General features: G+C 42.6%; 1 protein-coding gene across 1 annotated transcript in view; it reads right to left on the bottom strand.

The window, feature by feature from the left end:
- Positions 1–1,644: 1,644 nt before the first annotated feature.
- The window catches only part of LOC122814004 (homeobox protein SIX5-like), a 343,037-nt gene continuing 320,282 nt past the window's right edge, over positions 1,645–24,399 (bottom strand). The window contains exon 3 of the mRNA XM_044086623.1: positions 1,645–3,352. Coding sequence (XP_043942558.1) covers positions 2,487–3,352 — 866 coding nt within the window. The 3' untranslated portion in view covers positions 1,645–2,486. The remainder of the gene's footprint in view (positions 3,353–24,399) is intronic.

Here is a 24,399-nt window from a genome sequence, read left to right as displayed (position 1 = left end):
AGAAGCGAAAATATACCAACGACGGATAGTTCGTTGTTTAAATAAGGCACAAAACCGACAGCTAGGTACGGCGTGGTCAAGGCCTAGGCAAGGAATACAGTACGAATGAAAATCTTTATGAGGTATTTGCTTTCCGCAAGAAATGCAATTATTTACTTTTACTGACATCCCCAACAGGGTACTTAGCTTTAAGTTGAAGACTTTGGTTCTGAAACTCGAAAACGAAAATTTCAGGAGTCAGCTGACCTGCACTTGTCAACTGCTTCTGCTTCGGGCACCGCATGGCAAGAAAGACTGATGTAATGGTGTTGGCTGCATGTTTTATACCCCTGACTATCTGACGTCATGGAAGAAGAGACAGCAACCGACGCAGGACCCAAGACTTTGTTAATCAGGCCGACTGAGGGCTACTGCAAGCAGATAACCCAAATGTGATGACTGCAATAGTGAAACACAAAGAACATCAGATGGAGAATGGTTGTCATCAGAGGGCCTAACATTGGGTCTCTCATCTTTTCCCCTTGTACGCCTAGGCTGCTTAACCTCTGAACAACTGGCGGATGCCATCGGACACTGATGAAAAGATCCAAGACTATGGAATTTAGTTAAAATTTTGGCCCTACACCTGATCCTCCTAGAGTTAAAGCCGGCAAAAAAGTGCCAACTAGGGACGCCGTCAACCGGGCATAAGCAGGTGACACAAAGTGAGTGAAAGTCTCTGTGTGGGATCTGCTTACTACAGAGGAGACAATTGTTTCCCTTATCTGACATGAGTTAAAGCAAAAGAAAATAGTTCCCAATGGGGTACTTATCTTTCTGATGACCTCTCTGGTGCAGATCGACTGGTGCACTGAAACACTGCTTCGGGCTCCAACGGCAAGAAAAGACTGATTTCATGATGTAGACTGGCTCCCTATATACCAAAGCAGACTGATGTTGGTTAGGGTGTCTGCCAGCCTAAGGAGGAGGAGGAGGAGAAATTGTTTTCTGGTAGTTGGTCTGGCAAAGAGCTATCACGGCAGGAAATCCCACAAGTCAGGACTTCAACAGTAAAACATGAAGAACATTTTGTGTTTTAACTACTTGCAACCGTAAGATTTTGGGAACAGAAAAAAAAAAAAAAAAAAAAACACATTCATACATATGCATCCAAGCGTTTTGGCTGCACAGCAAATTAACACCCCTAGCAGCAGTCATTTTTCTGTATGCTCTTCTGCTCCCTGCTGTTATGAACAGAGGGAATTAAGTCATCGTCTTGTCTCTAATTAGCAGAATACATTTTTAAGGAGAGGCATTCTGAAGAAAAACGTAGAGTCTAATACAATAAACTGCAATTTTCCAGGATCTCAAAAAAAGTTAGTCCTAACTTAAATCGGCATAGTAACATGATCTCCCAGATCTACTGAAGTATATGTGGAACAAGAAAAAAACGCAAATACTTCCTTTAAGTCACTAACAGTCTTGTGATCAAAAGTTCATTATACAGCCTTAAAGGGACAACTTAAAAGAGTTGCCTAGGTCGCCACAATCACCACACAATACCTTACAGTACCATTTCATATTAAGCACTGTAGCAAAATCACAAATGAGTGAATAATCTGAGGTTACATTTCACAACGGCTACAACTCTTACTAGTGAGGGAAGACAGACCTGAAGCAGCAACAGACTAAGTGCAGACCAAGTAGCTTGTTTCTTCACAAGGCTTCATACAGTGCACATGGTATATCTTTGTGTAAAATGAAGAAAGGAAAAAGGAGGAAAACATGGAAAAAAAGGCAGCATTACTGATCAAAGTCACTGGCACTCAAAGCCTTCCAGATATGATCTGTGAAAGACAGGTAGTGCTACCAATCAGTACCAGCTTTGGAAAGTTGTTATATTTACTCAGCTGTAACACTGTACATGCACAGCTATGAGAAACACCACAAAGAAGAAACAGGATATGCCATTTTTAAGGCACACCTTAACTTTACTTCGCTATAAAAAATTCCTTTATGACTGGTGATATTAGTGTACTTAAAAACAACTGGTACATATTCACATGAATTAACTAATGTCAAAACTTCTGCTTCTTTTGTTTTTAAATATTAACGGAAACATGAATGACACATGCTTCAGGAATGGAGCATTAATATTTTTTCCTGGCATTCATACAGATTTTATTTGTCAGAAATATCTCTCTCTCATTCTCCCTTTAGGAGGATCCATAGCTTAACAGAAGGCCCAGGATTCACAAATGTATTTGTGAAAGACACTGTACTGTAGTGACAATAAAATTAAACAGATCACTCTGCCATAAGTGTTCTGAGATAATGCAATTTTGTAAGAGTTCAAGAAAAATGCTTGTGATATTCTTCATACACTTCAATATTCTTCATACACTTCAAGTGCCCCCTTTCTCTTGAAGTGATGAACTGAATCCAATATCCATCAACTACAAGCAAAGTAATCCAGATTACTGCTATTTCCACCGTACAAAGTCAGTCTACATACTGAGAGTTTCATCAACTGGAACAGATTGTAACTGGGTCAAGACTTTTCTCTCTGACTCTAGCTCATCAGAATCCATATTTTCTGCATCATCAAAGCCCCTTTCAGAACTGCCCATTAGCAACTCCCTTCCATTAGGGATTGGGAGAAGGTCCTGTTCTCTTGAGTTACCTAGAATTAGACTTGCTCCTTTTCCCATATCAAATGTTCCAGTGGTGTTGATGTCATGAGATTCCACTCCTCCTTTGAATACACCAAATGAACCTGGCCAATTCACTGTCTGGGACTGTGAAGTAAGCACCATTCCTTCCTGGCTGAAGTTCGTAATGAAGCTGCTATGTTGAAGGGCACCAGTGACATTGCTAATGTTGTTAAAAATACTAGATGGACTTATGACAGCACTGGCTGGAGTGGGGTCAGGAGTGAAAGATATAGTTGGATGCCCCACTATGGAGCCAGAGGATGGAGAGCTGGCAAAGCTCCCATCTGAGTTCAAGGACACTGGAGACACAAAAGTTCCACTGGATGCATTAGGCAGAGAACACAGTCCTGCGACGGTTGAAAAAAATGTCCCTGAAACTGGTGTGACTGCAACTGAATTAGCACCAAAACTCTGCAGTGCTGCTGTACTGGTATTTAGGTTGTTAGAGCTACCAAAGGATGTGGCAGGCAGCACCAGGCTTCCTTCAACATCAGGTTCCTGCTTGATGGGCACTGTTAAGCTGCCTGTTGCTGGTGAAGACACTGTTGACATCAGCATACTAGCTGGGAAAGTGGCAGTGAAGATAAGCTTACCTTGGTGAAGGGCCACCCCTGTTAGTATAGTTGCACCTGTGGCTGGATTTGTAAGAAGGATGTTTCCTGAAACAAAAAGAAAACAGCATAAATGACAATGACAAATCACATTTTTCAGGAATTACAGCTTCAAAGAAACAGACGAGAAAGCTGCTACTCAGTACAGCCCAGCTGATGAACCTATAAATGCCATTCAGCAACTCCCCATAAAACCCCTTTCCAGATTAATGCAACTCATAAGCGCTTTTCTTTCTTCCTAAATGTGTTACATATATGGCAGCTTACCAAAAATACTTTCATAAGCAAGGTTTCAGAAGGGAAGTTGACAGCAGTCAGCCAACATCGTCAATGGCTCCCTAATGAAATGTCACGACTCGCAAAGCCAAATTCTGACAAGCTGAGAAAAAAAGAGTAAGACGGAAAAGGCAGAACAGTGAGTATCTATCATCATTCTCTTTTAAATTTGTATCTGTGTGTGTGGGGAGGGGGGGGGAGGGGGCAAACCCAATGAACTTGCATATGGACCCCACTCCGAGACAGCCATACCTTGGAGAAAAGGGAATATTCTGAAAAGTATCAATCTCGGATTTAGTATATATAAGCCCATTTTCCAGCCATTTAATCACTACATGACTTGGCATTATGAGTCCCGACAATTCAAACGGTCACCCTGTCCGATTGGTTTATGAAACAAAATGTGGTTCTTTTCCTTCAACTACCTCTGATATTATCCATTTAATTATCCAACAGCAAATTGTTGAGAGCAATACAAAGTGTGATCAAGAGCCTAGAACTGCACAGTATACAGTTATGTTTTAAGCAGACCACAAAGTTTAAAGCAATAGCAGCACTGTAGCAATGCAAAACATTTCAAAAGCAATAGTGTTTCTTATACTATCATTTTGACAGTTATTCAGACTGTATTCTCATGGTGTGATGATTAAAGGCTACATCTGTCTACTGATGCATTAAATTCTGACTCGCTTTCACTGCAGTAGTGAATGGATCTTTTTAAATATTGGTGATGCCACAGCAAAGATTAAACAATACTAATTGTTACTGGGGATAGAGCCCACAATCCTCCTGGACATGGGCAGTCATTGCTAAATGCAATCTTGAGCACTGACTAGCATTTCAATGGTATTACATAGGGATGAAATGGCTAGGCTTAAAATGACCTCCGGGTAGACAGCCTAGTAATCTCCTACGATCCTAATGCTTCAAGAAAAAGAAAAATGCAACTGTACAAATACTACGCACAAAGAATCTTCAAGAAAGTAATTTCCATGGTACACAGGGATGGAGGCCTGACTGCAGCCCCAGCAGCCTAGCGAGTGCGAAGAGGTTTGCCCATTCCAATTGGTGGGGGGGGGGGGTTGGCCCACAGTAAGCTGGTAAGGAGCAAAAAGAACATCTTATGAAAGTTGCTCTGGCCAGACAGTTTGCATGAAAACCATCAAGCAGCTAGATGCACACACAGGTGTGGTGATGCACACAGTCACACAATACCTTGATCTGGCAGGGCACTCATCATCACCGTCAAAGAGTGGGGAGTAGAACATAAAATACCCTATTCACTTGCATCCACCAATGGCTGACAGGCTGAGAGGAGCAGGAATGACCTTTTGGTCAGTGGATAGGGACAAAAGTGATCTCCGGGAGACTCATTCAAGCAGGTTACACAAATAGAAAAGTACAGTTTTGTACCTACCATAAATGTAGATGTTCGAAGATCCACATTGCTGCAGTCCTTACTTATGGGGTAGTCCGCTGTCCTCGGTCGGCCCGAATACCAAAGTATTAGGCTGACGTCGGTCATGGGCGCCTAGATCTGACATCAGAGCGTCAGGGTATAAAGGCGCATGACCGACGTCATATCCTCAGTCTTTTCTTGCCCCAGATGTCAGAAGGCCAAACCAGAAAGGCCACAGTCAAAAACAGAATAGCTCCCAAAAACATGCCCAACAACAACCATCACCTAAAGCATAGCACCAAGTCAAACTACAGTGGGGAAGGAGGGAGGGGACTGCAGCAATGTGGATCTTCGAACATCTACATTTATGGTAGGTACAAAACTGTACTATGTTCTTCATCTCACATTGCTGCAGTCTTTACTTATGGGTAGAATCCCAAAGCAACGGGAAAGGGAGGATGGTAAAAATCATAAAGCATTAGGGGACGCTAAAATGCCCTGTAAAATTGCAGTGGCAAATCCAGCCCTAGACTTAGAATAAAGAGGAAGGTGGTAATGTTTAGAAAAGGTATGCACTGAACTCCAAGTAGCTGCCTCCAAAATGTCTTTGTAGCTACCCCTTAGAAAGGCCGTAGAAGTAGCAGTAGCCCTAGTGGAATGAGGCCTGATTCCAGCAGGAATCTCCTTACCATGATGGGAGTAACAGAAAGAAATACAAAACCCAATCCATTTAGAAATAGTTTGTTTTGAAACAGGTTTACCCTGTGAACCCAAAGCAAAAGAAACAAACAATTGCTGAGACTGTCTGAACTCCTTGGTTCTGCTCAAATAATAACGCAACTGCCTGTGAATATCCAAAGTATGCAAAATTTTCTCCCTTATTTTGGGGTTTGCAAAAAGTAGGCAAATGAATAGTTTGATTTAAGGCCACACTAGAAACCACTTTAGGCATAAAGGAAGGATTAGTACGCAAAGATACCCTATCCTTATGAAAAATCAGGAAAGGCTCCACTGCCATGAGGGCCTGTAATTCAGAAACCCTTCTTGCAGAGGTAATGGGCAACAAAAAAGCAGTTTTCCATGACAAATACTTTAACTCGGCAGTAGCTGCAGGCTCAAAAGGTTGTAGAGTAAGTTTTTCCAACACAAAATTGAGATCCCAAGCAGGAGTAGGAGCTCGGGGTCTTATATTCTTTGCCCTCTAAGAAATTGCTTAAACCAAGGATGAGAGAATAAAGGAGGGTCACAATCATAGTGAGCAGAAATGGCTGCAGCATGAACCTTTATTGAGGAGAAAGACAAACCCTTGTCCAATAGCTCAGTAAGATATTGAAGAGCAACACTTAAATCAGGTTTGGAGACATCAAGGTCCTTTTCCTTTGCTCCAAATAAAAATTCTCCTCCATTTATCAGCGTAAACTTTCCTGGTACTAGGCCTCCTGGCCTCCAAAATAACATTCAAAACTTGTGGAAGCTGAGACCCTCCAGAGTCTAAAACAGAATATTCCAGGCTGTTAGATGCAGAGACTGAATCTTGACACTGAGGAAGTGAGTGTCCTCTTGTGACAAAAGGTGCGGAATCAAAGGCAGAGGCCATGGAGGTTCTCGTACTAAACTCCTCAGTAGTGGGTACCAGTGTTGTCGAGGCCAATCCGGTGCTATCAAAATCATGGTTGGCTTGTCTTGTCTGGCCTTCAAAAGTACCTTGGGAAGAAGAGGCAGAGGTGGAAAGGCATATACATGCAGATTGTTCCAACTGAATGATAGAGCGTCCACCTTCCAAGCTGTGTGATGAAACATTTTTGTGCAAAACTTTGGCAACTGGTAATTTAGTGGAGAAGTGAACAGATCTATGTCTGGAGTTCCCCATAACACTGTCAACTGTTGAAATACATGAGGATCCAATTTCCACTCGAGGATCCACTATTTGTCTGCTCAATACATCTGCTAAGGAGTTCTGTGCTCCTGGTAGAAACCTTGCCTGAAGATTGAGGTGTAGATTGAGAGCAGTTTCCCACAGAATCATCGCTTGCCTGCAAAGAGGGTAAGAATGGGTTCCCCTGCTTGTTGATGTACCACATGACAGTAGTGTTGTCTGTTTGAATCAACACCTGCCCTGGGTGAAGTAAATCTTTGAAAGCCATCAATGCAAACTGGACTGCTAACATTTCCTTCAAGTTGATATGCAAATGTTGGAGTTTGACAGGCCACGTGTTTTGCACCCATTTTCCATTGAGGTGTGCTCCCCAAGCCTTGTCCGAGGCATCTGTCGTTAGAATCTGACTCGCCTCTGGCGTCACAGAGAGTCCCTTGTTTAGGTGACATTCCTGAGCCCACCACAAAACTCTTTCTGAATGCAAGGTATTATCTGAATGACAGTGTCTAGATCTTGGCAGTGCTGTGTCCACACATTTTTGAGATACCATTGAAGCTTCCTCATATGCAATTTGGCATTGGGGAGCACCAGAATACAAGATGCCATGAACCCCAAGGCTTGAAGGACTGTCCTTGCAGTCAGCCTGGACCGTAGAGACATTTGCTGGAAATAAAGAGAAAGGCTTCTTTGTTTGTCCGGGGTCAAAAAGGCCATCTGGGAAGCTGTATTCAGTCTCACACCCAGAAAGCACATGTCCTGAGAGGGTACTAGACTGGACTTTGTTTCGTTCACAGAATACCCTAGGCATCTTAACACTGCCATCACATACTGTAGATGATGAAGAAGTTCGCCTTTTCTTGTGCAATAATCAGGCAGTCGTCCAAATAAGGATAAATCTGTATTCCTCTTAGTCTGAAAAATGCTATCACTGGAGCCAGAACCTTGAACACTTTGGGCGCAGTAGATAAGCCAAAGGGCAATGCAGAGAACTGATAATGTAAATTTCCAGGCAGGTACCTCCGGCAACTGGGCCTGATAGGAACATGAAGGTAAGCCTCTTTGAGATCCAGAGTAACCATCCAGTGATCTTTTCCCAACAGAGGTAAAAGTTGTTGTAAAGTCAGCATCTTGAACTTTGGAATGTCCAGGTAAGTGTTGAGGATAGATAAATCCAAAATTGGTCTCCACGTGTTCCCTTTCTTTGGAACTAGAAACAGGCGAGAATAAAATCCTAGTCCCACTTCTGACAGAGGAACTGGCTGTATAGCTCCTATTTGAAGAAGTAAAGAAATTTGTCTGTGAGCCTCTATCCTTTGCCGAGGAGGGACGTCTAGCATGCCTTTGAAAGGAGGCATGGTGTGGAAATAGAACTTTTAACCTCGGTTTATAATGTCCAATACCCATTTGTCCTGGGTGACTAAATGCCAATTTTGCTTGAAAAGAGCCAACTTTCCTCCCAAAGGAGCTGCCAGGCAAGAAGAATCTGGCAGCTGAAAATGCAGGTCATTGGGCCTGTTTACGAAAGGACTGGCCCCTGCCCTCACCAGCAGATTGAGCAGGCGAACTCCATTGTCTCGTCTCGCCTGAAGGTACTCTGAGCTCTGCCCCTACCACGCCTAGATCTACCCCTAGACTGAGAATCAGAAGAACACCCCTTAGTAGGCCAACTTCTACTAAACTTTGGAGGTTGTACCTGCAAAAAATCTTTAACAGTCTGCATAGACTTAGCCTTGTCTTCCATTTTCTTTAAGACAGACTCTACAGGAGGACCAAACAAAACTTCAGACTGTAAAGTGGCATCCAGAATACTAGACTTAACAAGCTGAGACAAATTCTGATCCTTAAGCCAAATAACTGAACCAGTGGCAGCCACCCTAGAAGAAGCCTGTAAAGCATCAAAACCACATTGCAAGGAGTGCTTACCCACCTGTTCAGAAACATGCACTAAATCCTGCAATTCTTTACACTCTATGCCCTCTGCCAAAGCATCCACTTTAGATCTTAGCTGAGAAAGGAGGAAATTCTGATACTTCAACATATGAAACTGGCAGTTCAAAGCTCTCATTGCTAAAGTAGAAGAGGTATACACCTTCTTACCCCATCTATCCAAAGCTCTAGCTTCCTTATCCAGAGGAACCGGATTCTTAACAACAGAGGCTCTAACACCCTTAGGCCCTGACTAATAGTTTCTGGGTCCGCCCTAGGACTCTTATACAGATATTTATGAGCCTCAGGCACCCTGTAATACCTGTCCAGTTTAACTGGGGCAGGAGGCACAGAATCTGGATTAAGGAAGCTTCGAGAAAACATCTGAAACAACATCCAAACCGGAGGTATAGCTAAGGGTCTATGCTGTGGTAAAACAAGAACTCCTAAGCCTCTTCCGTGAATCAGAGTAATCCTGTCCCTCCCACTTAAAATGCTCCCTCATGGAATGCAGAGTTTCTGAAAATGAAAAATCCTCTGGAGGAGAACTCTGCATCAGAATCAGAATAAGGAGGGAAATCTTGAATGTCTTCAGCAGAACACTCTGAATCATCTGAGGCCTGCTCCAAACTTTCCAACTCTGGCTCCATCCTGGGCCTCTTATCAGGAGGGGGCATAGAGCCTCTAATTAAAGTAATCAAATCCTCTGCCATTTTAAGCATGTGCTTTTTAGGCACAGACCCCGAAGAACCAGAACTGACACCAGAGGAAGGCAAAACAGACCTGCCCTTAGAAGGAGCCTTAGAAACAGTAGCAGAAGGCCTAACCACCTTAGGCATAGAAGGGAGAACAGTAACCTGAGAGGCCCCTTCAGCCTGACCTGCCTCCTGAGAGGCCACATCTTGTAAAATCAAAGTTTCCCCTGGGACTCAACCAAACTTCAGCCGGATCCACCTGTTCAGCTGTAGCTTCTAAAGGTCCAGCATCCGAAATATCATCCTGCCTAGGCTTTAAAGATTTGTCTTTGTAGAAGCAGGCGCCGAACATCCGACGGCATATTATAATTACACCGCTTGCCAAGACTAACCTAGCGCAATCTAACCTCCGTTTTATAATTAAACCTAGCACAAAAGCGACACCCAAACAAGGAATACAAAGAGTGGTAATCCCTATGCGGTATCTGTTTCCCACAAGAAATACAATTATTCACTTTTCTGACATCCGCAGTAACTGAGGCAAGAAAAACAAAAGTATCGGTCTGAAACTCAAAATTTCAGAACGCCGAACCGAGCGGGCTTCTGCATCGGACCATGCGGCAAAAGACTGAGGATATGACGGTCATGCGCTTTGGTATCGCCGAGGACAGCGGACTACCCCATAAGTAAGGACTGCAGCAATGTGAGATGAAGAACATCATCAAGACACATGCAAAGTTCATCTTGAAAATGTCTGTCAGGAGTTCATGCACAGACCACTGCTTCTGTTGGCTTAAGAAGAGTACATTGTGGAGAAGGACCCATTTGTTATTACCGTAGTTCTTTTGCTATCAGGAAATAAGCTTGCTTTACTCAATGTGGAACTCTGGTGAGGAAAAACAAGGAGGAGCAGAATACTTATTCTTATTCAACTTTCACTCATTCCCTGCACACCTCTCTCTTCTATTACCACATTTACTCATCTGTTGAGATGCATAGTCTGTGCTATCCCATTAAGGTAAAGGGTATCTTTGATGATCACTGTGTAGGTAGTTCACAGCTGAAACGGGCCCCTATTGTCCAGTGAGTATAGCTGGTCAAAATAATAAATTATAAACAGCAATAAAAATGAGAACACCTTTCAGAGAAGGAAAACCATTACAGAGGAACGCAGATACAATGTGAAGGGCTGGAAGATCTGCTTTAATGGGTTAGTTCTGACACAGGCAGGAATGGAAAGGACAATGTTACTTGGCTGCATGTGAAATAACTTAACAGCAGCAATGGCTAAAGCTAGAGTAAAGCCCTTACAGGGGGCTCCCCTTTCTTCAGAGGTGAGTGACCTCAAAGCTGACATTACTATAGGGTGCAGCCCCATGCATTTGTGTGTTTGGGGGTGGGGGTAGAAGTCCAGAAAACGATTCTGGCAGTTTTGATGTCAGCTAAGTTATACAGCAAGGGATGGAGTCTTGACTGCTGTCCAGGAGACCCCAGCACTGGAGAAACTGTCAGGTGAGGAAGTAAGACTTAAGGGACTGAAGCCTGTCACTTTCTCAAGAGAAAGAAAGGATAGTGGGCCCAAGACAAAGGGGTTTGAGAATTTGCCTGAGAAAGACTGGGTCTCACCTGCTGACACTGATGCCTGCTACAAAGCTTATCCAATATGCAAACCATGCAACTCTGCATCAATGCGCTGAATCAACCCCAAGGTAAACTTGAAAAGTAGGGTGAAACATCACCAGCTTGTCACCTGTAGGTTCAGATAAGCCTAACCAAAAAGGTACGAAAAAAATCAAAAAACTGGGCAAACGCTTGGTTTACACCTCAAGCGAAATAAACAGAAAAAAACCAACAGGTAGACCACGGCTGAAAAATCCAGGTAATAAATCCAAATATCCAAGTATGCAGATATAAATCCACTTCAACAAATTCGCTTTATTAAAACAAGAGTAAGCGCTTTCATGATCTAAAACAACTGATCGCTTCTTCAGACTTATCAAAACAGTTAAAACATTATTATTTAAAATCTAGCTCATCCAATAGAGTCACATTCTACTATGACATCATCCAATTAATCTTTTATGCTACAATTACATAATGTAACCATCTACTTTAAACTTAGTAACAATTAAAAATACATATACATCACAATTCATGCAAAAATACATATTGCATATACTGTATGGTATGGTCAAATAAATAATTAATGTTTAAGTGGTCTAGATTTTAAAAAAGGTTTCAATGAAACTGCATTATTCAACCCAGGGGGTATGTCTGCTTGAAGTAATAAAATCCACTTTTGTTCTGCTTCTTCTACTCTATTCTTTGTGTCTCCCCCTCTATTACTTTTATTTATTACTTCTAGAACCATAAAATTAAAAATGCGTTTTATATTTGCTTCTTCTACATGTTTTGCTAAGGCGTTCGTATCTTTCTTGTTCTTTATATCTCTAAGGTGTTCGAGAATACGCTCCTTCAAACATCTATTTGTCTTGCCTATATAAAAAACATGACATACAGTGCAAAAACTAAAATAAACCAAATTCTGTGTTTTGCAATCAGCATAAAAGTCAACATCAATCGTGAAACCTAATGTGGGATGTTTATATATAGATACTCGCATGCCATGCAATTTCTACAAGGAAAAGTCCGCTGTCTATTTGATTGCTTCAATCGTTCCTTAATAGTAGATTTATAGCAAAGTTGCCTTTTTAAAGATTTTTTATTTCTGAAGCAAAAGCTAGGTCTATCTTCTAGTACTTTCTTCAGCTCAGGATCTGACAGTAAAACATTCCAATTTTTCTCAAAAATATTGCAAAACCTTCTAACGTCGCTAGAATAAGTTATAGCAAATCTTATTTTCATGCTGTTGGTATCTTCTCTGTTCCTGTCTTCTTCTGTGGTATCTGTGAAGAAGGGTTTGCACTTTCCATCTCTGTTAACAATAGTATATTTAGTACTTTCATCTATATCTTTCTTACGATAACCTCTGGCTATAAAATCCTTTTCTAATGTTGTTATTGTCTTTTTGAAGCCTTCATTTGTATTATGTAGGCGGCTTGTTCTCATGAATTGTCCTTTCACAACATTTTTATATACAAATGTGGGGTGCATACTCGTCTTATGTAAAATGCTATTCCTCCAAGTTGGTTTTCTATACATCCCTGTTAATTCATTCAAATCTGTCTTTTTAACCAAGACATCTAGGAAATCAATAGAGTCCCTTGAGTATTGGCTAGTGAATCTTAAAAATTCAGTAGTATTATGTAAATAGTCTACCATCTCTTGTAATTCATCAGTTGTACCACCCCACAACAGGAAGACGTTGTCTACAAAATGTATATACCATATGATATTCCCGGCATGTTTATTCCTATCATTAAACATATACTCATTTTCCCAAGCTGCCAGTACTATGTTGGCGTAGCTATTGGCACACGCCGTGCCCCATTGCTACTCCAACTTTCTGTAAATAATATCTCTCATTAAATATAAAGACATTGTTTTCTAAAACAATGTCAAGTAATTCACATATCAAATTAATCTTGTATTCTGATAGACTTGTTTTAAATTCAGGATATCACGTATTTTCTCAATGCCCCACTTATTGGGTATCACTGTGAAGAGTGAAGTAACATCCATAGTTACAAACATATACTCTTTTTCAAGATGTTTTATTATATAGTAATCTCAAAAATGCTTTTGTGTCCCTTAATATAGTATCACATAGATTGAGGACTATTTGTAAATTTTTCTCAATATATATCAAAATAGCTTCTGTAGCCCATCCTTTACTAGACACAATCGGTCTCATAGGGGGCTGTTTAATATGTTTGTGGATTTTAGGTAAGCCGTAAATAATGGGTATGATCGGATATTCTATCTGAAAATAATCAAATAATTCTTCTATGTACTTGGTAACCAACAGATCAAATATGTAGACAGATATCCTATCAATTATGGCTTTTACTTGTCTCTCATTGATTTCAACATAAGTTTCCATGTCATCTAAAAGCTCCTTCATTTTCTGATAGTAAAAAAACGTATCCATTACAACTACGCTGCCCCCCTTATCAGCGGGCCTAATCTCAATACTATGAGATTCCTTTAATTGTGCTTGTGCTTCAATCTCAGATTTATTTAAATTATGAAATTTGGTTGGAAGGTTTTTTGCATATACTTCTCATCTCATTCTCACAAACATTCATAAAGGTTTCAACAGTTGGATGTGTTTTAGGGACATATACACTTGGTTGTTTAAATATTTTGTAAGTCCCAGTGCCTTTAAAAATAGTTTTCAATGTTAAAGTACGAGAGAATAATTTCAGCTCCTTTAATAGTTCAGTTAATAATGTTTTTTGTGTTGGAATAAAGTTCAAGCCTCTATTTAGCAAAGAGACTTGTGCATCAGTTAAGCAAAAGCTAGATATATTTATTACTAGGCCTTTTGGTTCCTGCTCCTGGTAGTCATGTTTGGAGCCTCTCCAATTCCTGCTGCTTGATCTGTCTCTTATCGGCAAAGCTTTCTGCAATACGAAAGGAAGAATTGAAGTTTGCGTTACTTCCCTCTGCTCCAAAAAAGCCGCTAAATTCAAATTGGTATTATCTCCACTTCTACTCGTGCTAGCTGTTTGAGAGGTTTCATTCACCATGCTGCCATCAACTGCAGTGGGAGGTTCTATATGTGCTTTCTCTGCATTGACGTCAATAATTTCGCAAGAATTCCGATTTAAAGAAACAGTACCTTTTGAATTAGATGTTTCAGGGGCTTCCAATATAGTTGTTTTCTTTGGCTTTTCTATATTCAAAGGTGTTCTCCTTGGCCACGAAAAGACTTCTTTACACTGGAAGTCGTTGAGATCTCGTTGCAGTTTTTTTGTTTTTGTATTCTGCAGTCTCTTCTCATAGCTCTGTATGCTATCGGCAAGTTCATCTAATTCTCTTGTCATAGCTCTGTATGCTGTCGGCAAGTTCATCTAATTTACTGCCTAACACTTCCGTGGAGAAGTTATTTGTTAACTGTCCTTGTAGTTTCTTAATCTCATCTGCTAGCTCTTTCTCGTGGGGCTTAAAAAATTCAATAAGCAGATGCATATAGTCATAGCTAAGTTGTAGATTTAGAGTCTGCCATTTTTGATGCAAATCAGGATATGTTTCGCCATATGTTGGCATGTTCAATACCCTGAGACCTCTTGGTACTATTTTATACTTCAATGAGGCTTCTAAGTGGAACCTTTACCACTGCAACCTTTTAAAGCTATACAGTTTGTTCTCCAATTCTCTATATAGCTCTGTAAATTGTCTATGTGTGTCATAGTCTATCTGCTCTCTGTTGTTCACCGGAAAAATTGGATTAAACAGATGATTAAAATTTATGCATAATAGTCCAACCAGTCGTTCACATTGATTCTTATTAATATAATTTCCTTCAGCCATGTCCCAGTTTCTAAATACAGTCTAAAACACGAAAAAAATAAAAAAAAATGGGCAAACGTCTGGTTTACACCTCAAGCAAAATAAACAGAAAAAAAAACAACAGGTAAACCACGGCTGAAAAATCAATGTTATAAATCCAAATATCCAAGTATCCAGATATAAATCTACTTCCACTTCCAACAAATTCTCTTTATTAAAACAATAAATCATCTAATTAATCTTTTATGCTACAATTATATAGTGTAACCATCTACTTTAAACTTAGTAACAATTAAAAATACATATACATCACAATTCATGCAAAAATATATATTGCATATACTGTATGGTTTTGGTCAAATAATTGTAGCATAAAAGATTAATTAGATGATGTCATAGTAGAATGCGACTCTACTGGATGAGCTAGATTTTAAATAATAATGTTTTAACTGTTTTGATGAGTCTGAAGAAGCGATCAGTTGTTGTAGATTGTGAAAGCGCTTACTCTTGTTTTAATAAAGAGAATTTGTTGGAAGTAGAAGTGGAAGTGGATTTATATCTGGATACTTGGATATTTGGATTTATAACCTGGATTTTTCAGCCGTGGTCTACCTGTTGGCTTTTTTCTGTTTATAACCAAAAAGGTACCCTGGCTTTCGCCACCCAAGAAAATTATTTTCTTGTGCCCTTGTCGAGCAGAGCCACAGAGGTGATCCCCGGGGTGACTTTCCTATTTCCCATCCAATCATCAAGATTGTTCTTGAAGAGTGCTAATGAGGAGCTTTGTCTGATATAGATAGGTAGTTTGTTCAAGAGTATGGGAAGTCTCTGGGACAGGAATCTATCCCTCCAGCATGTTCTGTTTATTGTACTGACAAGGTTTAGGTCCCTAGAGTGTGTAGCTCGGAGGGAATGGGATTTCTTTAAGTGGAGCATGTCCAACAGCTCTGGGTTTGACATAGCTTTGTATGTTAGGCAGAGATCGCCTCTGAGTAGGCGATATGCAACGGAGTAAAACTGGAGTTTTTTTAAGACGGTCTGCGTAGGGCATCTGAGACCGGTAATCCTCTTTGTGAGGTATTTCTGCAGCCTTTCCAGTTGTTGTAGATGTCTTGTGAGGTACATACCTAAAGGGGCGCTGTACTCTATAATGGGTCTAATGAGTGATGAGTAGAGGGGAACAATGACCTTTTTTTTCGAGGATGAGAAACCGAAATCTTTTGTGATTAGGTGTGCCATGTAGAAGGATTTCCTGACTACTGTGGCAATGTGATTATCAAAGGAGAGACTACTGTCCAAATGTGTCCCAAGGTCTCTAATCACACTTTCGGTGTTAAGTAGACTACCACCTATGTGGTAGCTCATGGGTACAGAGTTTTTACCAAAGGGGATGACAATGCACTTTTTGGCATTCAGCTTGAGGCCATGGCTTTGACACCAGGCATACGTCTTCGTGAGGCCCTTTTGTAGGATGTCCACATTGTTAGGAGTTTTGATTACAGCTCCTAATTTGCAGTCATCTGTGAACTTTGTTAGCCAAAGACCTTCTGTGTTAGCCTGTACTTCAGAAAAGTAGATACCAAACAGGAGAGGACCCAGGACTGAACCCTGTGGTACTCCACTTGTCACTGGTCTGAAGTTGGATTTGGAGTCTGCTACTTTCACAGTGTGGGTTCCGTCAGTGAGCCAGTTGGCAACCCATCTTATAACATAGGGATTTATACCTAGTTTAGTGAGTTTATCTATAATTCCAGAGTGGGGGATGGTGTCAAAAGCCTTGGCGAGATCTAGATAGGCTGTGTGAACCACCTTACCCTCGTCTACGGCTTTGGGGACTGCTTCAAAGAAGTCTATCAGGTTTAGGAGACATGATCTGCCTTTTACAAATACTAACTGGTTGGGGTCCAGAGTTTGGAGATTACCAATGTCTTTGTGTACAAGATCCATGATGATATGTTCCATGGCCTTGCAGACCAGGCTCGTTAAGCTAATGGGGCGGTAGTTCCCGGGGTCCATGGTGGCTCCCCCTTTGTGCACTGGGATAACAATTGTTGTGTGCCATTCAGTGGGCACAAAGCCTGAGGTGAGGCTATGATTGAACATGGTGCTTAGGTGGGATGCCAGTTCATTTTGCAGTTCGTGTAGAACACAGCCTGGGATGTTGTCAGGTCCCATGGATGCTGTGTTCTTGGCTTTGGAGAGTGTGGTTTTTACCTGTGCAACTGTGATTACAGGAACTTCGCATTCTTCCTGTATAGAGATGTGCCCTTTATGGTGTGAGAGGGGGGTAAAGTTAGCACTGAACCTATCTGCCAGGATGCTGGCAATATCAGTTGGTTCTGTATATTTAGTGCCATTGTGCTGTAACTCAGATCGGATCTGAGTGTTGCCATTGAGATTCTTGACATAGCTATAGAATGCTTTGTGGTTCTCTTTAGAATCAGTGGCGATTTTGTTTTCATAACTAGCTTTGGAGGATTTTATGAGGGATCTCAGCTTCTTACTGGGGCTTACCAGGGAGTTCCTCCAATCATGGAATTTTACTTTTTTTTGCAACAGTTTCTTTCTTCTGTTGTAGAGTTTGTTTATGGCAGGGGACCACCAGACTGGCTTCCTTTTTTTGGAGGATAGCATCTTGGTTCTGTTAGGGATAGCACGATCCATGCACTCGTGTAAGTGCTTATAAAAGTGCATTTGTGTAGGATTCAGCAGTCGTACCTCTACTGTCCGCCTGCATGGTTGTCATGAAGTTTGCCATTTCTGTCTTAAGAAGCATGAAGTCGGCTTTGGAGAAATTCTTTACAGTGGTTTCCCTAATGGGGGTGGGGGTGGGGTGGGATGTGGATGTCTAGGGTGATTAGCTTGTGGTCGGATCTGACCAACGAGGGATTGACCTCTGGTGTGGAACACTGGTCGCCCATGTTGGTAATGACCAGGTCTAGGATATTGCTGCCCCTGGTGGGGGTGTGGATAAGTTGATCCAAGGTACTGGAAATTTATGAAGGTGAAGGTGGAATTTATGAAGTGAAGGTATCAACTCTTTTGCCAGTCCCTGGTCAATCAGAGAACCGATCTCCACTGGCAAGTGGCTGAAGGATGATACCAGGGATGCTGATGGATGATGGAATGGTGGGCCTGAAGAGACAAAGGAGTAGAATAGCACAAAAAATGAATGCTGTATACCTAGGCAGAAATATTTTAAGATGTTTCTTCAAAATGCCCTTCAGGTAAAACAGTCCTTGGAAGTTAAATGTGGAAAAAAAAGATGGAAGTGCTAGAACAAAGGCTGGAAAGTAGACTATGCAGGACTATGTGAATTAAGTGAACAATGGAGGTTCTGGGATATCTACTTGAAGCTAGACAGCGTGAATCACAAAGTGCAGTGGGGTACACTTACCATAAATGTAGATGTTCGAGTGTATTCACTGTTGCAGTCATCACACTTGGGTTATCCCTGCCTGGCTAGCCCTCGGCCGGCCCGAATACCAGTGATTTAGTATTTCTGCGTTGGTTGTTGTTGCTTTAGGACTGACGTCAGGTTGTCAGTAGTATAAAGTAGGACAGCCAAAGCCATTATATCAGTTTTTCTTGCCCTAACCTGTCAGGAGCCCCCAAAGTAGGAGGCCAGGTTCTGGTGGAAGAACCCCACCAGTGGAAAATAAATCCCAATATGTCCCTTGTAAGGAGAACAAGGAAGAATGGTAATAAAAGGAGAAAGAGAATAAACTGAAGACTGAAGAAAATGCAGTCGGCTGCATGTTTTATACCCCTGATGACCTGACGTCATGGAAGAGAAGACAGCAACCAATGCAAGACCCAAGACTTTGGAATTCAGGCTGACTGAGGGCAACCTGCCAGCAGATTATCCAAATGTAACGACTGCAACAGTGAAACACGAAAAACATCAGGCAGCCAATGCCATTACATCAGTTTTTCTTGCCCTAAATGTCAGGAGCCCCCCAAACAGGGAGCTAAGTTATGGTGGAAAAACACCACCAGTAAAAAGTAAATACCAACAGCCCTGTAAGGGGTGAGTAATACATTTAGTGAAGGAGAGAGAGAGAGAGAGAGATGGGGGCTGGAGGGTTGGAAACCAGGACTGAAACAGTGAATACACTTGAACATCTACATTTATAGTAAGTGTACACAACTGTACAAGGTTCTTTGCGTTTCCCTGTTGCAGTCATCACAGTTGGGTAGATTCCCAAAACTGAAGAATGGGTGGAAGCAGTCAAGAAGAGATGGGGCTGGCCAGTATGCCCTGCAGGACTGCTGTAGCAAAACCTGCCCTGGATTTGGAAAAAAGATAGGCAGGTGGTAATGCTTGGTGAACGTATGAACAGAACTCCAGGTAGCAGCTTCCAGAATGCCCCTGGTAGGGACTCCCCTGAGGAACGCTGTAGAGGTTGCCCTGGTGGAATGTGTTCTGACCCCAAGTGGTTGGTTTCCCATGGTGTTTGTAACAGAAATGGATACAGTGTGCTATCCATTTGTGAACAGTTTGTTTAGATATGGCCTTGCCCTCTGCCCCATGTGCAAAGGTGAGTAGTAACTGGTCAGATTTCCTGAAGGGCTTAGTCCTCTCAAGGTAGAATCAGAGCACGTCTAAAGAGTGCAGGATCCTTTCCCCTTTACTTTGAGGATTGGGAAAGAAGACTGGCAAATGGATAGATTGGCGAGAGCTACACTGGACACTACTTTAGGCATAAAAGTAGGGTTAGTTCTGAGGGAGACCCTGTCAGCATGAAAAATAATGAAGGGTTTCACAGACATAAGCGCTTATAGCTCAGACACTCTTCTAGCTGAAGTGATGGCCAGAAGCAAGGCCGTCTTCCAAGAGAGGAATTTTAACTCTGCTGATGCTGCAGGTTCAAAGGGCGGAACCGTGAGCTTTTCCAGTACAAAGTTAAGGTCCCAAGCCAGGGTGGGTGCTCTCCTTGGTGGCCTTAAATTGTTGGCCCCTCTCAGAAACTGTTTTGAGGAGAGGGTGAGAGAAGAGAAGTGGCTCAGTGTTGTAATGAACCGAGATGGCAGAGGCATGGATCTTAATGGAAGAGAAGGAAAGGCCTCTGTGGTGTAGATTTGCTAGGTAATCCAGGATTAGAGGTATGGAGGGCAGAGCAGCGTCTGCTCCTTTAGAATGAATCCGGGAACAATACCTTTTCCACTTATCAGCATAGGATTTCCTTGTACTGGGTCTTCGATGGCTTCCAGAATGACGTCCAGTACCTGCTTGCTTAGGCTGGTCACTGGGGGAGAATTCAAGGAATAAGCCAGGCTGCAAGGTACAGGGTCTGCAGTTGCGGATGCAGGATCTGTCCCTCCTGCTGAGTGAGGAGGGTTGGGATTGGAGTTAGATGCCATGGTGGCACCGGTGACAGGCTGCACAGTAGTGAGTACCAGTGCTGGCATGGCCAGTCTGGAGCAATCAGGATTGCCCTTGGTCTGTCCTGTCTTATCTTGAGTAGTATTCTTGAAAAAAGAGGCAGAGGGGGAAAGGCATATATTGAGAGGTTTACCCACTGGTAGGACAGGGCATCTACTTTTCATGCTCTGCTGTGTGGTGTCCTGGTGCAGAATTTGCTGATCTGGTGATTGTAGGGGGAGGCAAAAAGGTCTACCTCTGGTATCCCCCATTTTTAGGTTAACAGGCTGAAAGTACTGGGATTTAATTGCCACTCGTGTGGATCTAGGAGATTTCTGCTTTAGTCATCTGCCAGAGAGTTTTGTTTGCCTGGCAGGAATTGAGCTTGCAGATGGATCTGCATGTCCAATGCAGTGTTCCACAGTGTCATGGCTAGCCTGCAGAGTGGGTTCCCACCTGCTTGTTGATGTACCACATAACTGTGGTGCTGTTTTTATTGGCAGGGGTCCTGGTGAGAGAAGGGATCTGAATCTGTCAGAGCGTGCTGAACAGCTAGCATCTCTTTTTGGCTGATGTGCAGATGAATTCGACTTGGGCTCCAGTAGCCCTGATGTGCACCCCAGGCATAGTCTGATGCGTCTTTGGTTAGGGTCTGGACAGCGTGGGGTTGTGTAAAGAGAAGCGCCTTGTTGTGGTTGCATGCTGTTGCCCACCAAAGAAATTCTGTCCTTAGACAAGGTATGATAGGTATGATGGTTTCCAGGTCCTGAGAATGTTGGCACCAAAGACAAGTATCACTGAAGTTTCCTCATATGCAGTCTGGCATATGGAATTAGTAGAATGCAAGAGTCCATGAACCCTAGAGCCTGCAGGAATTTCCTTGCAGATAGCTGGGTTCTGGTGGCCATTTGAGTGAAGTAGTCTGTTAGATAGGCTTGTTTTTCTGGAATAAGAAATGCCATCAGGGAGGCTGTGTCCAAACTCCCAGGAATATAATCTTTTGACTGGGTACTAGTTTGGAATTATTTCATTGATAGTGTACCCCAGGGAGGTTAGAAGCTTCCTGTGTCAGGTGCTGCATCAGCTTTTCCTGACTGTCTGCCTGAATCAGGCAATCGCCCAAGTAAGATGTTACTTGAATGTTTCTTTTTTTCTGCAATAGGCAATGGCTGGAGCCAGGCATTTTGTGAAGATTCTGGGAGCAGTGGATAAGCCAAAGGGAAGTGCAGAGAACTGATAATGCATAGATCCTGCCCTGAAACGTATATATTTCCTGCATGATTCCTTGATAGGGATGTACAGATAGGCTTCTATTAGGTCTAAGGTGACTAGCCAGTCCTCTTTGGACAGCATAGGAAGAAGCTGCTGAAGAGTAAGCATTTTGAATTTTGGTACCACAAGGAAGGTGTTTAGAATGGAAAGATCTGGGATTGGGTGCCAAGTGCCCTCTTTTCTAGGTACCAGGAAAAGTCTGGAATAAAACCCTTGACCTATCTGTTCTGCAGGAATAGGCTGAATTGCTCTTATGGAAAGCAGCGATTGAACTTGGTTTTGTCTCTCTGTCCATTGGTTTGGAGGAAGGTCTGGGAACCCTTTCAGGGGCCACCTAGGGGCATGAGCAATTGGGCAGAGATGAGGAGTGGGGTTGACAAGTCATTGTGAAATCTTTCCGTAAGGGGGTGGCTTAGCACTCCCTGTTTTAGAAGTGGAGGTACTCCATTGCTTAGATCTCTGCATACCCTGAGACTGTAATCTGGGGGGTTTCCCCTGTGTCTAGTTTGAGATGGCCTTGAGGGGGCAGAAAAGGACCAATGTTTCAAGGGGCAATGCCTACTGAATCTAGGAGGCTGCACCTGCAAAAAACTTTGACTGTCTTTTTTAGAACCTCTTCTTCTCTGGTGCCAAACAAACTGTCTTTATTCAAAGGAGCGTCTAGTAGTTTTGGTTTGACATGGTCTGGCAAGGTCTGTTCCTTAAGCCAAGCATGCCTTCTCAGTACAGAACCAGTGACTGCTGCCCTGCAAGATGCTTCTAGGGCACCAAACCCACATTGCAAGGTATGCCTGCTGACTTGGCATAAGCTTCTGTAATTCTTTATTTTCTGCACAGCCTGTAAAGGTAGATAATGTCTGCTTAAGTTCCATAATATGTTGCTGGTATTTCAGCATGTGAAACTGGCAACTCAATGACCTAATGGCTAGAGTTGCAGAGGTGTATACTTTTTTACCCCATCTGTCTAAAGCTCAGGAATCCCTGTCCGAAGAGGTTGGATTCTTAGCTGTAGTTGCCTTTATACCTTTAGGCCCTTGGCAAATGAACTCTGGGGTCAGCAGTAGGATTTTTGAAAATAAATTTGTGAGAGTCAGGAACTCTGTAGTACCTGCCTGGTTTCCTTGGAGCAGGGGGTAAAGTATCAAGAGTCAGACATGATTCCATAAAGACATCATCCACAACATCCGGAACAGGAGGGATAGCTAAGGTTCTATGTTGTGGCAAATCTAAATTCTCTGAGTCTCTTTTTGGACTGAGGATAATCCTGGCATTCCCAGTGGAAATGCTCTCAAAGTATGAAGGGTTTCACCAAAAGAAAAATCCTCTAGAGGGGAAGCAGTGGGAATGGATTCCTCTGCATCTGAATCCCCATAAGCAGATAAAGGCATGTCTTCATATTCAGAAACGTCAGAGTTATCGGACTCTTGGTCAGTTAAAGCTGCTGGGGACAAGCCCCTTTTTCTCTTAGCAGGGGAAGGCTGGCTTCCCCTAATCAGCATGATCAGGTCTTCTGCCAGTTAAGCATTTGAGATTGTGGCAAGGAAGCAGGTGCTTGATATTGGGTCATCGTTTTTTTAGGCGTAGCTCGTACTCTTGGCCTTAGAAACTTGGTAATTTTAGACAAAACTGAAGATGTGAAAAAAGTCGTTGGTTTGTGTCGAGTATCGGTAATGCGAAGAACTTCCTCAGACGCCAGTGCCTGCTCAGCGGCTCCGGACTCATCCAAGGAAAAGACATCCGCAGGTTCCGTAGTCAAAGAAAAGTCTCAAGGCATACCGGACTCCGAACGGGTTTTGGTAGCGGCTGCGAATCCATCAAAGCGGGCATCAGGGGCTGCGAAAGCACCTCACTGAGTACTGGTGAAATGATGACTAACTTAATGGAAGCATTGGCAGTTTTGGACCTGTGCGGTCTGACTTTATCCTTACTTTTTTTGGAAGATCGGTAGACGGATGGCTTACTGAAGCCATTTCGGAATACGGAGATCAAGAGCGAAAGTATTTCGCGACAATAAGGGCTCAACGACAAATAGTTTGGGCGTTGAACAAAGCACAAAACTGACAGCAAGGAACATCGTGGTCTGGGCCTAAACAAGTGACACAGTAAGAATGGAAATCTCGGTGTGGTATTTGCTTTCCACAGGTGAGGCAATTGTTAACTTTTACTGACACTGGTTAGAGCAAGAAAAAAGGATCACCAATGGGGTACTTGGCTTTAGAAGACTTCAGGGTGATTCAATTCAGAAACGAAAACTCAGATAGCGGCCGATCGGCACTTGTACGAACTGCTTCTGCTTCGGGCTCCTTGGCAAGAAAGACTGATGTAATGGCGTCACTGCCTGTTTTTATACCCCTGATGACCTGACGTCAGTCCTGGAGCGACAGCAACTGATGCAGAAGTCTCTGGTATTCAGGTCGACTGAGGGCTACCTGCAGGCAGATACCCCAAATGTGATGACTGCAAAAGTGAAACACGAAGAACATCTGTACTATCTTCTTTGTGTTTCACTGTTGCAGTCATCACATTTGGGTAGATTACCAAAGCTGAGGAAATGGGTGGAGGCAGTCAAGAAAACTAGGGGCTAGCTAGGATGCTCTGCAAGACTGCAGAGGCAAACCCTGCCCTGGATTTGGAAAAGAGAGGCAGGTGGTAATGCTTGGGAAAAGTGTGAACTGATGTCCAGGTGTTAGCCTCCAGGATGTCCCTGGTGGGGACTCCTCTGAGGAAAGCTGCAGAGGTGGAGGCTGCTCTGGTGGAGTGTGTCCTGACCCCCTTGGGGGAGGCTTTCCATGCTGTTTGTAGCAGAAATGGATGCAGTGTGCTATCCATTTGGAAATGGTTTGCTTGAAGATGGCTTTGCCTTCTGCCCCT

The sequence above is a fragment of the Protopterus annectens genome, chromosome 1.part0 (assembly GCF_019279795.1).
Source record: "Protopterus annectens isolate FY-2018-M chromosome 1.part0, PAN1.0, whole genome shotgun sequence".
Classification (NCBI taxonomy): domain Eukaryota; kingdom Metazoa; phylum Chordata; order Ceratodontiformes; family Protopteridae; genus Protopterus; species Protopterus annectens.
This window is presented reverse-complemented; position numbering and strand designations above follow the sequence as displayed.